Genomic DNA, 15,411 nt, shown 5'->3' on the forward strand with positions numbered 1-15,411 from the left:
CGCCTAGGGTCTTGCCGTGTTGGAGGTCCCAAAAAATGTGTGTAGTAGTAAAAGATGTATACATAGGCCCCCTCCAAAGATGATGAGTGAGTTCAGGGGCCCCTTCTTACTGCGCCTTTAGCTTTGCCTCATTTCAAGGGTCTCAATGCCCCCCAAATTCATCGTTTTTAAAATTAGAGGCCCCAACTACAATTCCGCCCTGGGCCTCCAAGGGGTTCTCCACTGCCGAGGCAGGAGATTTCCACGGTTCAATCGGGGAGAGAAAACAATACCACACCACGAGTATCGCAATGGCAATAGCTGGCGAATATTACGGAAGAAAAAACAAGCATGGTTTCTATTCTAGCATCTAACGGTAGGATCATTTACGAACAGATGAAAAAATCCCGTTCAAGACATAGAATACATGAATAGGTTGAAGTAAAAGGGCATATAAGGGTTCACGGGGCGGCCAGATGGTGTATTGGTAGCGCAGTCGGTCTGTACAAGATAGGACCACGGCAAAATTTCATTTGGGCCACCAAACCTCCGTACGCAGCACTGACTATCCTACGGGTAAATAAAGTAAAAAAAAATAGAAATGATAGGCATAAACATCCTGAGGATGTCGTGCCGATAAAGAAGAAGTGACTACAATCAAAACTTACATACACCGGACGAGAATTACATTGTAGTTTTGTGTATTTATTCGCTAAAATGCACTATTTCTTACACTAAAAACAAAACGTGAGAGAGTCCATTGCTGAAGAGGATTGTTGTCAACTGGTTGTTAATGGAGAAGATGAGCCACCACATTGCTGTATGAGACGCTTTGTAGTTGCCCACACCTGTCCTGAGAATTGTCATCGCCCAAACGTGTAAGAACCTGTACTTCTCTAACATGGCATACCATATCTTCTAGTGTGCTATGTCTACGCCCTACGAAAAGTAAGGCTGTGTGCGGGTATAGCACACGTGGTGTCTGCGTGTGAGGTCCCTTTCGCTCATGGTCGGTACCCTTGGTTTTAACTCTGGAGCAATCGCATTACCCATGACCGACAGACAATCGGTTGCTATGGGCGATCCTGTTGGGTGTTGCTGCTGTTGCTGGCTGTCAAGTGACATCCGTCTCGGATGTGGTGCTTGCTGCTGATGACCATAGTAGACATTGCTAGTAAATAGGATTGGAATAGATGCAAAAAAACACACACACCCATTTTAGACGGACGTCTTCAAAAGCGTAACCTTGATATGAAATCATTAATATATGCGTGTACCAGCCGAAAATGTTGTGCGCAGTATAGTTTAGGCTTGTGCAAGTGAAAATTTGTATAGAACTAGCAATAATTTCGAGCAAATGAAGACCCATTTAGTGAGGGTGATCGTACGGATCATGGAAGGAACAAAAACGCATAAGATGAAATTACCCATAGTCTTCTAGATGGTATGACGGTTCGGTTTGGTGAAAGCGCTGCGATGGATGTTGCTGTTGCGACACTAGTGAAGGGGAGGATGATGAGAGGAACTTTCCACCGCTCCCATTTTGCAATGTGGGATGGAGTACTTGTGCGGAAGGCTGAGGAAGCAGCTGATTGCTGGGCCGTGGTCGACCACCGCGCCCCGTTGCTAACGGTGGCACACGTGAAGACATGTGATGTTGCTGCTGCTGCTGCTGCTGTCCAGTGTTTGCCGCCTGATGCTGGTGTGACAGCTGATGGTAGCTGTTCGCGATGGTTCGGGTTGCGGACGCCACGACACTACATTCCACCGTCTACGCAACCGGCCAGCCGGCAACGTTACGTTACGATAGAACGGTACACCGTAAGATGGAATGGCAACGAGAATGGAAACAAGGTAAGATATGAGTGATGATGACTTTGCCTGTGACGTTGTGTGCTGCTCTTGTGTGAAGATCTCTTTACGGAGTTTACATGCACGAGGCGAGCAAAAGCAGCATCGGAGCAGTACCGACAGATGGATGTGGTTTGGCGAAATAAAAACATCAATGGGTGGAACAGTTCAAACAACGCCACAGTAAAGAAAGCGAAAAACGCATTACGAAATGGATCGTCGAATATAGCACAACAACGAACAGAACGATTAGCTATGTCGAAGTGCTTGCAGGTGGCTACAATGAATCTATGAAAAATCTTTCTAGAGAATTCTTGAAATTACATAAGACATCCACACGATCTATGTTAAACAAACGTTCGAATTATACTACTTGTCCAGGATGAGAAGCACGGAAATAATCTATTCAAACGAATAGACAACGGCTAGAATGTATGCGTGTTAACATGATAAGGAACCGAAACAATTCTCCGGATACATCCATGCACTATAGATGTGTGACTGAATGAATGAGCTGATGAGCGGCCAAATGGGCGAATAGTATTGTCGCAGATGATTACTTTCGAATGATGTGGTTGGAGCAATACAAAGGGTCTACATTATTAACAACGAAACAAAACACGACATACACATGGAGGGAGACATGGCACACGAACCGGTTGATTCCGACGACCGGTCAAACATTCACAGAAGCTACATGACGACGCTTACAACAATGCAGAAGCGAGTATAAACGGAAACATTACACAGAGTTGGAAGGATAATGGAGTAAGTATGAAAGAATTGGCCATTTGGCTTTACCTAACCAACCTCTAGGGGAAGCTGCCCGTTGGTGGTGTGTATCGTTCTGCTACAGGGCTACGCAAAGAGGCTCACCGGGACTAATACATTCGACAACAGAAGAAGGGCACAGTGCAAGAATAAGGCTTTTGCCAGCCATAAGGCGAGCGGCATGTGCTATTCACACGATATACGGCCGTAGCATAGAGGGAATGCAATGAGAAGAGTTCATTCTAGATCGTCAAGATAAGTGGGTCCGTATTTGCCGTCCTGTAAAGCTACACTTTAGTAGTGCCCACAGTAGACAACCGGCACGGTTCATTACTTCCGACACACAACACAAGCAACAACAAACACACTAAGTAGCCGAAAGTTGGCGACTCCGTTGTCGGTGGTGGGGTATTTGCTGCGTTTTGCGCGCCTGTGTCACTACTACTGCAGACGGCGGAGCCACGCGTTCGGGTACCTTAATCGCTTTCCTCGCCGTTGGTCTTGCCAGAATGTTGTGCGATGTGCCAACATTCGGAAGACGATAATCCTTGTTGGTGGTACCAGCACCTATCCAGAGGGAGAAAAAGGAGATATGTTAAACAGATATACTAGGCTCTGGATGCTCTGGATGTTATGCGAAAGGTGCATATCTTAAGAACTCGCACAGTTGGCAAGTCAATAAGAGTATAGAGTTCAGTACCTGTTCCGTCGGAGCGTGTTAGGTTACGTCTCGGATTAAGGGTACCCGGTGCCTGGGATGATGTCAGAGGTAAGGCGCCTGCCCGGGAAGTACTTCTGCTAGCACCGAGATACCCAACACCATCCAGATGATCACCGTCCGCAAACTGATGCGCTTGCCGATTCCGTCCAGCACCAGTCGTCAGCGTAGAGGGTCCTCCGTTTGAGTTACTGTAGCTCCCGGTGGGTGTGTGGGGTGCATGACTTAAGCTACCAGTAGCCGCCGAGCTAGTCAAAGCCGACTTGCCTCCACTTCCTCCACCGGTTGCACCCTTCGGGAAGCTAAGTCTCATCTCAACATCCGGTGCCATTTCAGGGTTGTAGTTTCCAGCGACCGTCACCGTCCAGCCTGCGGGGCAAACGAAACGGATAAAAAGGAAAAAAACATATAAGTAAGGAAGGAAGCTGACGCTCACGTTCGGTAGGATAGTAGTAGTAGTAGTATAAGCAGTGGTATTTAGTATGCAGACATCTTAACCGATGACAGCCCATGGAATCCGTCGGATAGTAGAGGGAGCCACACAGTCGTTGCTAGAGGGTCGTAGACGTAAATAAGGGGGAAGGTGAGTTTGTGTACCTTGGTTGGAGCTTGACTGTGTGATGCCACTGATGATGTTCGATGTTGTCGTGCCAGTCGTAGAACCTATCGTGCCAACACCACCTCCACCTCCACCACTCGTGCCCGTCTTTAACGGACTCAACTCACTGCAGCTGCCCACCGACGCCATAACTTCATCATCCTCCGCCAGCTGGTTCCCATCACCCTGCTCCAGTTGCTGTGATCCCCTGGTAGCTCCTTTGCGCCACTTGCTGCCCCACCGACTTGCGCTTACCAGCTTCTGAATGGCGAGCTGTGACAGGTTGCGTTCACTATTCGTCTTCCAGCGTGTGGCCGCCGTTGGCGGTTGCGAGCATTGTAATGATTGTTGCTGCTGCAGGTTCGGCCGTTTAAACGGACTTACGTTTGGACTGCTGTCAGCCGTTGAGTTGCCATCGGACGTATCGGAACTGCTCGTTTCGTTATCGTAACCGTGCGTTTCCGCCGATCCAACTGCCACCAGTATCGGTTCGTCTGCGACAGCGCTCACAGCTGGACGGGTGCGACATGCGTAGTCGTCCTTCGGTAAGCTTAGACCGATCTGACGTTCCTTCTCCTTCCGATTGTTGACCTCCTTGGCTGTCTTGGGTAGCACACGTATCGGTGCCCTCAGCTCATTCTTGATCTCCTTCTGCACCGACTGTACGACGGTGCTAGCCCGGGTCAGATTGTTCGTGTACTTGGGTCGATTTAGGACGCCACCCGGTTCGGTTGCCTTTTTACGTGTCATCTTGGGAGTTGCTGCTCCGGGCACTGGTGGCAGTGGCTTTTGCGGTCCTTCTTCACTTCCAGTCACCGTAGTTGTTGTTGCGGTGGTTGTGCTTTTAGCCGTGCAACGCTTGCCTGCTTTGTCCGAGTAAACATCCGCGGGAGGTTTTGCGTGTTTTGTTCTAGCCGGTACATCAACCTTCTTAGACGGGGCGTCCTCGCGAGATGGTGGTACATTCGGTTCGGTTGTCTTAACATCCTTTCCGGGTGGGCGTGCGAGTGAACTCTTGCGCACTGGCACGGCTATCTCGTGCAGGGAAGGTGTTGGCGTTAACTCGGTGATCGGTGTCTGTGGAGACGGTGGAACCGGCGATGTCTGTATGTTCGGAGGTGTTGGCGGGGCGGGGAAACTACGGGTAGGCGATTGTCCAAGTTTGGCCCGACAGTAGAAACATCCGTCAGCGATCGATTTCATGCTGCTACCATGTGTGTGAAGTTCGGGATTACAGAAGCAGCAGGAGGAACATGTCGTATCGGACGTTTTAGGCGGTGCATCTGAACCGGCACCGAAGCTGGTGGTGCGTTGCCGATGCCACGAGCCACCCGTACTCGAACGAGCCAACTCTTCCAGCGAGTCCGCGGTTGAGAGTGGAGCCGTGTGCGGACACAGGGCGGTTGTTTCTGATGTGTAGAATTCACCCCCATCACCACCAGTAAGGGGCGTCCGGTGAATGGACGTTTCGTAGTACTCGATCTTCGACTGGATCACCTTACAGTCGCCCGTTTGGAACACCTGCCAGGCATTTTCCTCGCGTATCTGGTGCTGAAACGGTGGCGCTGGTAATCGATGATGATGGTGATGCTGATACGACACTACATCACCCGTATCTTTACCGCTTCGCTTGCTTTTGTCGCCATTTGGTTCGCAACACCGCAGCGCCGACGAGGGCAGTGAGGGAAACGATGGCCCGGAGACCGGGGTAAGCTTGGTATTCAAACTGTCCGTTACGAATGAGTCTGCTGTGGAGGAGAGGTGACGAGCGTCCCGGATGTCGTCGGTCGCGTCATCAGCACCGAGAGCGATACCATCACCGTGGAAGGAATTAGAAACGATGTGCGATTGGGCGGGTACACGGGCCCGATCGTGTTCGATCGCCTCCGGCACACAGTTGCCGATGGTGATCGTCCTTACTACACTTCTACCGATGTGCGGTGGGCTACGGGAAGGGGCTTGCTCTAGTGCGCCACGCGGCACGATGTGGAGTCTTGTGTCTGAAATGCATACGGATGGAGTGGAGGGCATAGTAGGAGTGTTGGGTGCGTGTATTTACACAGTTGTTGGGTGGTTGTGTGCCCCGTTTAAGGCTATATTTCAGAACTGATAGGGATTGATGGATGTTTGGTTGTGTTTTACAACGAATGTATCGTTAAACTCAGCAAAGATCAAGCTAACACGCGCGATGTTTAGTTACAAACAAAATGTTCCTATTTATGTACACAAACGTTTGGTTCTTGTTCGTTTCTGGTAAAATATAATATAATTTGCAACAAAACGCACCTTGTCAAGGGGTTTTTTTTAAGATACACGTTTTTAATCAATAACAACAAATAGCATATTTAAAACTTCATTTGTATAGGTATTTAATGTAATTGAATTCACTCCATCTGCCGTAATAGTGGTCTCACATGGGGTGATATTTAACAAGACAGCGGCTTATCGGGAGTATATTCCATTTACATGTTTTGTCATGAATTTCGTTGCGTTTTATGCCGCAAAGCTTTTATTAAAATTACTTCTACTTCCTAATATTAAACATTAACATCTGATTTCACACGCCAAGTTCTAACTAGCAAAGCTATACCACGCAGCCAAATGTACATAACGCTTTTTTTTTTGCACATGCTATTCGAGCTAATCCATCCACTACGTTCTACAGCAAACTAATCCTGCAAAAGAAACATAAAACAAAATGAAAACCAGTAAAACATAAAGCTCTGTTTAGGGGAGGTAAACACACACACATACGCACAAACGCACACAAATTAATGTGCTGTGATGCCTTACATTTGCAATTCGTAGGGAAGGAAACACACCAGCAGAGTGCAACTAATTGTGCCAAAAAAACACAAACACAGAACATGCTCAAACAGCAACCAGCGGGGAAGAACCACCGGGCATTTCATCATTCGCTATCACAATCATACACTGCAGGCACAGCACGGTTCGGATTAAAGTTGTATAATGAAGTTGTGCGAGGTAAAGTTTGGTTGGGTGGTGTTATTGCAAACAATCCGCGGCCAGCGCTACACGATCAGCAGTTCGTTCACAATGTAGCAAAATCGAAACAGAAACATGCCGGCATACTGAGCGATGCGTGCAATGCAGGTCGTTAGTCCTGTGTCAGGGTGGAGAAAATGGGAATTCAAAATACAGAGACAAAAATAAACAAATAATAAAGAAAAATAAATAAATAAAATAACGACAAAACAAATAAATAAATAAATCAATAATAAAATATAAATTACGTAAATAAAAAGTAAGAAAAATAGCAAAACCTTGTTCGAAACCTACTTTATACCTACTACTTTATAAAAGGATTTTAATACTTTGTTTCTAATACAACATAATTGCAAATTTGCAATTCATTACAGCACAGGTACAATAATGACACAAGTAAACATAACATTAATCGTATTATTAAACGGTTGGAGGAATCTGAATCAGATTCCTGAATCGGAATGAATCTTTGAATGAACGGAATGAATGATTCTGAATCTTTCCTTAAAGACTCACGAATTCCCTAAGAGCGTTATCGAATGCTGAAATTCTTATATTCTTATATATATTAATTCTTATAAAAAAATGAGCAAACAACTAAACTCAGTGTTGAACACTCACGAGTCTTTTAGTAGTCAGGAATCTGGGAGCACTCCTCAATATTTTGATAGTTGACACATGATTTAAATGTATTTTCACTGAAATATTAATGGCTCTTGAAAAAACGGATTCGGTGAAAAAAAAATAGTGAAAGCACCACACGCACCACAAATCCTGACCGCTAATTATCAATCCAATCATGTTTATGCATATACAAAACAACAACATGACCCTGTGGAAGGGGCCAGTTGTGCGTCAACTTGGAGGCCGACCTCCAGCAACAATAAGTTGTTTTGGGATGGAAATGACCATTCAGGAATGGTTCGCTGTGGTTAGACCTTCGCGAGCTCAAGGGCCCGATAAGCGTAGGTGTCGATGACGCCTGTTTCGTTTGCGACAGGAAAAGGACGACTGAACAATAAGCGCTTTAACATCCTTGAGTTAAGTCTTTATTACAAGACATTAGCCCATTGGTCAAATTCATGGCCTATGGCGTTTCACCGATGATGGTTTTGATGTTCCACACTGGAAAAATCCCACTCTTTCAAGCATTGATTTTCTGTCCAAACGTTTCACCACCCCAAAAAAAAAAAACCCGCGGAAAATCACTGCCACTGGCGCAGTGTGGAATACAAAATGGAACTTTGGTTGGACTCTGGTTGGTAGGGTAACTTTTCGATTCGAGCTTCTGACCCCACGAATCACGGCGCTGTGTGGGGTCCTATCGTTTGGAACGGTAACGAACAGGGATTGACCGGCAAAGCGTACGACCGTCTGGGTTCGGAAGTGGACTCGTGCTGCTGAAAGACAAACAAACGCAACGTAGCAAAAGGTAAATGGTGAGCTACTGTGTACCGAATTCGGATACGTACGTCCATCTATTTCCTTTTTGCTTCGTCTCTCGTTTAAGGCGCTCATTCTGTGTCAAGGATTTGCTGTGGATTCCATGTGGCCCAATTATGTTGGGCATACGGAGCACATAAGCAAACTGCTGGTTGGTTTCGTTGACAAACGTTAACGTAGGACTTTGTCCAGTGTCCAACAACTGCAGAATAAAAATCTTAACAAAGAAAGAAGCGACCGGAAAATTGACTCCCGCACTATGCATGCAATGAGTTTATACACCGTCCGATAGAACTACGGAGTTGGTACACTTTTAATACCAGAAAGTCACCGATAAGGGGCAACAGAAGAGAGAAATTAGAGAGCTGCTTTACGGTACACATCCCTACCACCGAAAAGGACGGTCTCTTTCTTGGTGAATCGAAAATATTCGGTCAAGCTGACAAGCAATCCGTTGCGATTACAAATGAAGCATTTGCGTGCCAACGGTACACCCACCCGCTCGAGAAACGCACTCGAGAAACGAATGTGGCAAGGTTTCACAGGTAGGTTCTCGAAGCGAAATCAAACTGCGACATTGTTGAAATGTTGCGGTGTAAAAAGTGGGTTACGGAATGTTTATCATTACATTTCTACCTTCAATTAGGCTCTTCCATCCCGCCCCTCTACTTGGAAGGCATGGTGGATTAATGTTCCGTTTCTCTTTTAAAAAAAAGAACGGACCATTATGCTTCGAAACTCCGTATTATCACCAACACAAATTCGCATCAACATTTTCATGGGGGCATAGAACTCATTCATCTTTATTAAAATATTACCGTGCCACCTAGAGTAAATTCGGAATAATCCAACGTTGCCTTTCTATGACGAACTTGAAATCATTAGAATGTGGTCGGTAAAAGAATTTGGTTGTCTGGTGTCTTTTCCATAACATTACTAACTCATTGTTTCCCACCAAGACGAATTGATATTTAAGAAGGTGTCCCAACGTCAGAACAATCTTTGGCTAATGGATTATTTTATATGTTGTCTATTTTATATCCTTTTAGAATACTATATGCCCCGCCATGCTTGAGTTGGCCCAGTAGAGTATTATTAGAGGCACCGATCTTCACATGATCCCATGAGAACGGGTCCAAAATCCCACCCGGACCAAACCCGTCCGTACGCAGGACAAAACTATTCAACTACATGTAAATATTATTTAAAGTAAAGAAAGTCAGATTCTAGCTCAGTTCTTAAGCAATTCTAAATGATAAATTGATATCAATAATACATTTTAAACTTTTTCAAAATACAAAGAAGACGGTTCGTGCAAAATGGTGTACAAACAGTTTAACAGTAGAGTACAACAACACAAAAAGACCGTGCAGATTCAACACATTTGCACATGCATGTGCTATGCACAGTTGTTTGTTTGAGAGTACGAAAATTAAAACAATTCTAGATTGACAACAGAATAGCAACGTTTGATAAATACCTTCATCATCCTGTCCGTTGTGGACTGGGGTGGCCATGTCCTCGTGCTGGGTACTGAACCCGATCCATCCCTTCTCCTCGATTACGTCACTCTGGATAGCCGCCTTGCCCCGGCTGGTCGTGATTGTGGTGTTGGTGTTGGTCGTGCTAGTTTTGCCAGCGCTGGTCATGACCGTAGCCGTGCCCTGCTTCTTGACACCGGCCACCGGTTGGCTTCGGGTTGGACTTTTCGCGGGCGACGATGTTACCGGTTGACGCTTGGGTGAGGGACTCGGAACAACGAGTGTCGTTGCAGCGGGTGCCTCCAGCTCGTCCCGGTTCAGTATCTGATGGTTTTCATCGAAACTGACGCGCCGCGGTGAAGGGTGAGGACCTTTCTTACGGCCACCACCACCGCCACCGGTGGATAGCTCCTCAGTGGAAGACTCGATCGAAACGCTGGACCGTTCTTCCGGGATTACCTCAAACTTTTGCGTGTAGCGTCCGCTGGCTGTGCGCCGCGGTGTCAAAAGGTTGTTATTGTTGCTGTTCCCGCTAGTGCCACTTCCACCACTGTTGTTACTAGCTGTGGAGGCCGACTTCTTGGACGTGGAAGCACCCGATGGTCGGGATTTGGACGACGAACGGGATGCGTCCCGCAGAGCTTCCGGCGTGCGGACCAACTTCACGCCGACCTCCTCCGGATTGGTTAACGCCTCCAGCAACAGGTCTGCAATCATCCGGTCTACCTTTGGATTGCTGCCGGTCGAAAGTGGACTGCCGTCCCGTGAATGTGTACTGCGACGGTACTGTCCGAACCGGTAGATCGGAACAGGGATGCGTGATCGGTGTCTGCTACCGGAATCACCTCTACCGCGCTCGTGACGACGGCCAGCACTGTGTGCACGAGCGGGTCTGCCTCCATGGCGGTTCCGCGGTGCACTGTCTGCACACTCCACTATCTCCAGTATTTCGATGTGCTTGTCACCCTCCTGGATTTCTGTCTTCTGATACACACGACGCGGTCCGCCTTCAATATCCGGCGTCAGATCCGCCTGTGGATACAGCGTCATCTGTTGTACATCCTTCAGCACCTGCTGCCGACGCCGTCCATCAGTGCTCGGTGGCCCCCTTCCAGCACCTGTCCGGCCCGTACTCGTACGACCGGAACTACCAACCGCAGTCGAACCAGTGGACTGCGTTTGAGGTGTTTTCCCCTGGCGCTTCTCGGTTGTCATACCCCATGGACTTTTGGCTGTGACTAACGGTGGAGCTGCACCGCCTTTTCGTCCACCGGCACCGGTAGCGGTGGTCTGTATCTGCATGTTACCCTTCCCATCAATCTTGTACGATTCCAGCATGCCCAGCTCGGAGCGCAATGCAGACCCCGTGGCTGCCGGTCCGCCTCCAGCGCGCTTTTTCGGCTTCATCGCCCGGAAAGGTGTAGGGCCGGAAGGCGTGGATGTGTCACGTATTACCGCAGTACTGGCACCACCACCAAACACACTCTTCTTGGCACCGGGTGGAATAAACTCCTTGCGGCTGATCGACTTGTCGATTGTGCTGATCACCTGTATTGCCGGTTCGCCGTAGAATCGCTTCTGTTCGATCATACGCATCATTTTGCGCTGTTTCTTGAGATTCTCCTGCTCCTGTTTCCACTTCATCAAGCGCCGTCGGTTGTTTAGCCGCTCTTTGATGCGTAGCGGCATCGTATCAGCTACGACCACACGCTCATCGATGCGTAAGGCTGCCGTCGTTTCGGCATGGATCGGCACGAAGAACGCTTCACCCTTTTCGTGCCTTGGCGACCGATCGGTCGAGCTTGTAGTCGACTCCACTACCTCAGCCTTTGGTTGTCTAGACTTTCTGGAACGCGCCACAGACTCCATCAACTGCGGTGGTCCAAATCCATCCAAACTGTCCACCAGGCTACTCGCATCTGAATCATCGATCTCGTCCTCATCATCTTCGTCTCCTTCGCCGGCACCATCAGCACCGTCGACATCATCCTCCGCCGAATTGGTAGAGGACGGTTGAACTTCCATCGATTCTGTGCGAGGCATGGCGGAAAAGCGTGGAACTACCACTGACCCGCGATCATACGTGGAGCCCGTGCCAATCTTGCCCAGCACCAATCCTTCCGGTTCTGACGCAATGTCCGTATTGTCGGACGGATCTGTTTCCAGCCCGTACGCCGGGAAGTAATATTTGCCGTTCAGATCTATCTCGGCCGCACCGCCATTGATTGTTGCATCAATTGCTCGAGGTGATCTGCTGCCGGATCTTAAAAAGAAACCGTTCCCTTTCGAACGATGCTTCTGCCGTCGATGACCACGCTCACCTGGGTCACTATCACTATTATTGTTTTGATTAGTATTATGACTGTTCTTGTTGTTATTGTTAGCAACGTCTTCCTCATTCTCCTTATCACATTCCACTCCCTCCCCCGCACCAAGTTTGGGTGAAAGTTTGCGTTTATCTGATTGTGGGGGAGAATTGCACACCACACCACCACCATCACCGATGTACTTTTCCGTAAGCTTTTGCTTCATAGTACCAGCCAAATGCGGTTCCGCTGCGGGTAGTTGATTATTATTCTGTCGATCAGATTCCGTCGCCGTCTGTTTCGGTTCCTTCAACTGTGCCCGGCGCTCACTGTAAACACCGAGTATCTCGGTCTCACCGTCACGGATATCAGTTGCCAGGACGAGTTCTTTAGCGTCGGCAAGATTGTTCAGATTTTCCAGCAGCAATCCGGAAATATACTCATCCAATCGCGCACGTTCTGCGTCAGCATCACCGTTGGCCGTTTGGCCATCAACCCCTGTGTCCCCGGCGTCCCCACTGGAATCCGAGTCTTCGGACAGAGCAGCACTTAGCGCAACGCTACTGTCCTCACTCGGACGACGTTTGCTGCTACCCAACGGAAACTGTTGCTCTACTGCTGCCGGTGCGGAAGGTTCGACTGCTGCTGGAGCTCTTGCTGCTGTTGCTCCTGCAGCGCCATCAGCAGCCGGAGCACGTTCTCGAGGATAATCGCTAGCATCAGCACTACCAGGGCGGACAGAAGTAACTTCCCGAGCAGCCGTGCGATCACGCCCATCGCCATTCGCAGCGGCTAACCGTTCCTGCTGCAGGAACTCGCTTAAATCACTCTCGTTGTCCGGCCGGACGCGCGCTGCAGACGATACGCGGTACGACTGCGACGCTATCGACGAAAGTGAGCTACTGTGCGACGGATACTCGTCCTCGAGCTCGTCGTCAACGTCGCGATCGTTGACGTGGTTAACGGCCTCCCGCTCGTGTCCGTCCTCAAGGACTGTTGTGGCCGCAGCCGAAACAGCTGCCAGTATGATCGGCTCCGATTCGCCAAGGTCGGCCGTTTGCGAGGAACACATGCGTCGTCGGTGCCGTTGCCGGCGGTCATCGACCGTGGCCGGTTCGGAGGGTGCGGGAGAGACGGGAACCGGACTCTGGCTACCCGAAGCTGGACCTGAACGTTCGATATCCCGGGAATGCGTACGCGAGAGCAACTTCTTGCCCGTACCGAAGCCACCGTTGTACTGACTTTCGAGCCTGGCACACTCCAGGCACGAGGTCGTACCGGTCGTGTCGGTCGTGCCAGTCGTCGTCGTCGTTGCCGTGGTAGCGCAACGACCACTACCGACGCTGCTGCCGCTACCACTGCTGCCTGGACGGCCCGGCACCCGTTCCCCTAGCACGCTCTCGCTATCGTCCGCACGCGATGGACTCTGATGGCCTTCGACCGAGGCGATGATGCTTTCGACGCTGTAGATGCGGCGCGGCATTTGGCGCAACGGTGGCGACCAGCTACCGGAGCGTTCGTAGCGCCGCATCTCCCGGCTCCACATGCGTCGCAACAGCGTCGTCTTTCGCATGGAGAAGTCACTGTCCCGGTACGAAGGTACCAAGGGATAGTGCTGCTGATGACCGCCACCACAACTACCAGCACCACCAGCAACACCAGCAACACCAACACCACCAACGACGCTACCATTGGCAAGGGGTCCATTCACACTGCTAGCGCTACTGCAACTGAGAGAATTATTGTGGATAGATCGTAAACTACCTCCGGTCCCGGTGGCCACGGTCCGGCTTGACCCGATACCATTGCACAGCGGGCTGCTACACCGTCCGCCAGCCAGATTCCGATGCTTCAGCGCGGCCAGGTACGGGTCCGAACCGGTTGCGGTGTGCGTTCCCGTCTGTACCGTCCCCGTCAACCAGTCGTTAGTTCCACCGCCTCCACTTTCCACGCTACTACTGCGACCAGTCATGGAACCGTGGTGCTCCCGGTGATGTCGCAAACCGAAGGACTTCCGGTGCGGCGGTGTCCGCGGACCACTGAACCGTCCGTTCAGTATTCCGCGGGCCGATGCCGTGCCCGTGTGTTTGTTGACCACCACCTCGATCACATTGTGATTGGTGTCATGGTGCAGCCACAGGGACTCATCATCTGTTTTCTGCTGTGCCAGTGTATGCCTGTGGTAAAGCAGAAATGTGTATAAGAATAAGGAAAGCGTTTTGAAGCGAGTATATAATATTTTGTAAACACATGATGGAGTGGTGTAAAGTAGTTCTCCTTAAGTCTTAACAGACAACAACTCACCTCTTTTATCACTCCATTTTTTACTTACAATCATTCCAAACAACACAGTAAATACCTTTACAACACATTCTTTTGCATCCATGCTATTACGGTAAAGGACCGTGTGGTTCCTGGAAAAGTAAGTGGAAGTAACAAACGAACGGCTCATTTCGTTCATCCCACTCCGCAAAGCCACCCGCACTGGAATCATCAGAGTTGGATCGATAAAATCCAACCCTCCTCGCCAGCAATTAAAAGCCACACGAAAAAAAAGAAAACAAAACCCAATGTGTATACGGCTAACCTTTTTACCTGACCATTTCGAACGATTTCCTCCACAACACGGGAAGGTGATGGTGCGCCATGAGAGCCATATGCCGTTTGCCGTTTCTAAGCATTTGATATACTTCGGTGCCAAAATTAGGCTAAGGGTCCGGATGGTAAGCGCTACAGTCGAAGGTAAGTTCGACACTCGTCCTAACACCCTTTCCCTTCCTCCCTCCCTCACACACACACACCCACACATTGGGGATAAGTGGTGCCAAAGACCCCAGTGGTGGCTAAGAACTTCCAGTGGCATAATTACAGCGTTTGTTGTTTTGCCTGCATATATACCATATTAGCGGAGGGAAAACTTTTCGATGGTTGCCCTCGAAAACTTGGCCGATTGGTGGTTCGATCGAAATGCGTAGTTTGCACAAGCCGCTTTTCTCGGAAGGTTAGAGACTGTAGCAGTCTAGCAGGGTAATAAGGGTGACTAGTAGTGGGAACTAGTTCGCCATACTAAGCCCCACCAAGAGCCCGATGTTTATTTTTATCATTCTAACGCAAGTACTCAACGGTTCGACACAATATTGTTATCAAATATCAAATAAAATTCATAATTAATTTTATGTTTTTCTCCTCAAAAAAAAAACAGGGAATCAAGACTGAGATCTATCACCTGATGAACGTATGAATGTATTCGACTCGTTC

At 48.9% G+C, this 15,411-nt stretch overlaps 1 protein-coding gene across 3 annotated transcripts in view; it reads right to left on the reverse strand.

The window, feature by feature from the left end:
* Positions 1-704: 704 nt before the first annotated feature.
* LOC128299335 (uncharacterized) overlaps positions 705-15,411 on the reverse strand; it is a 40,086-nt gene continuing 25,379 nt past the window's right edge. Inside the window, exons 5-10 of one of the 3 annotated variants that reach the window (XM_053035261.1) lie at positions 9,847-14,330; positions 3,917-5,917; positions 3,302-3,688; positions 3,077-3,168; positions 1,407-1,750; positions 705-1,150 (exon numbers count right to left, since the gene is read on the reverse strand). In XM_053035261.1, the coding sequence (XP_052891221.1) occupies positions 919-1,150; positions 1,407-1,750; positions 3,077-3,168; positions 3,302-3,688; positions 3,917-5,917; positions 9,847-14,330 (7,540 nt within the window). In that variant the 3' untranslated portion in view covers positions 705-918. Of the gene's footprint in view, positions 1,151-1,406; positions 1,751-2,640; positions 3,169-3,301; positions 3,689-3,916; positions 5,918-9,846; positions 14,331-15,411 lie in introns of those variants that run through there. The other 2 variants (XR_008287297.1, XR_008287298.1) reach the window with 2 other exon arrangements.

This window comes from Anopheles moucheti, chromosome 2 (genome assembly GCF_943734755.1).
Source record: "Anopheles moucheti chromosome 2, idAnoMoucSN_F20_07, whole genome shotgun sequence".
NCBI classification, from domain to species: domain Eukaryota; kingdom Metazoa; phylum Arthropoda; class Insecta; order Diptera; family Culicidae; genus Anopheles; species Anopheles moucheti.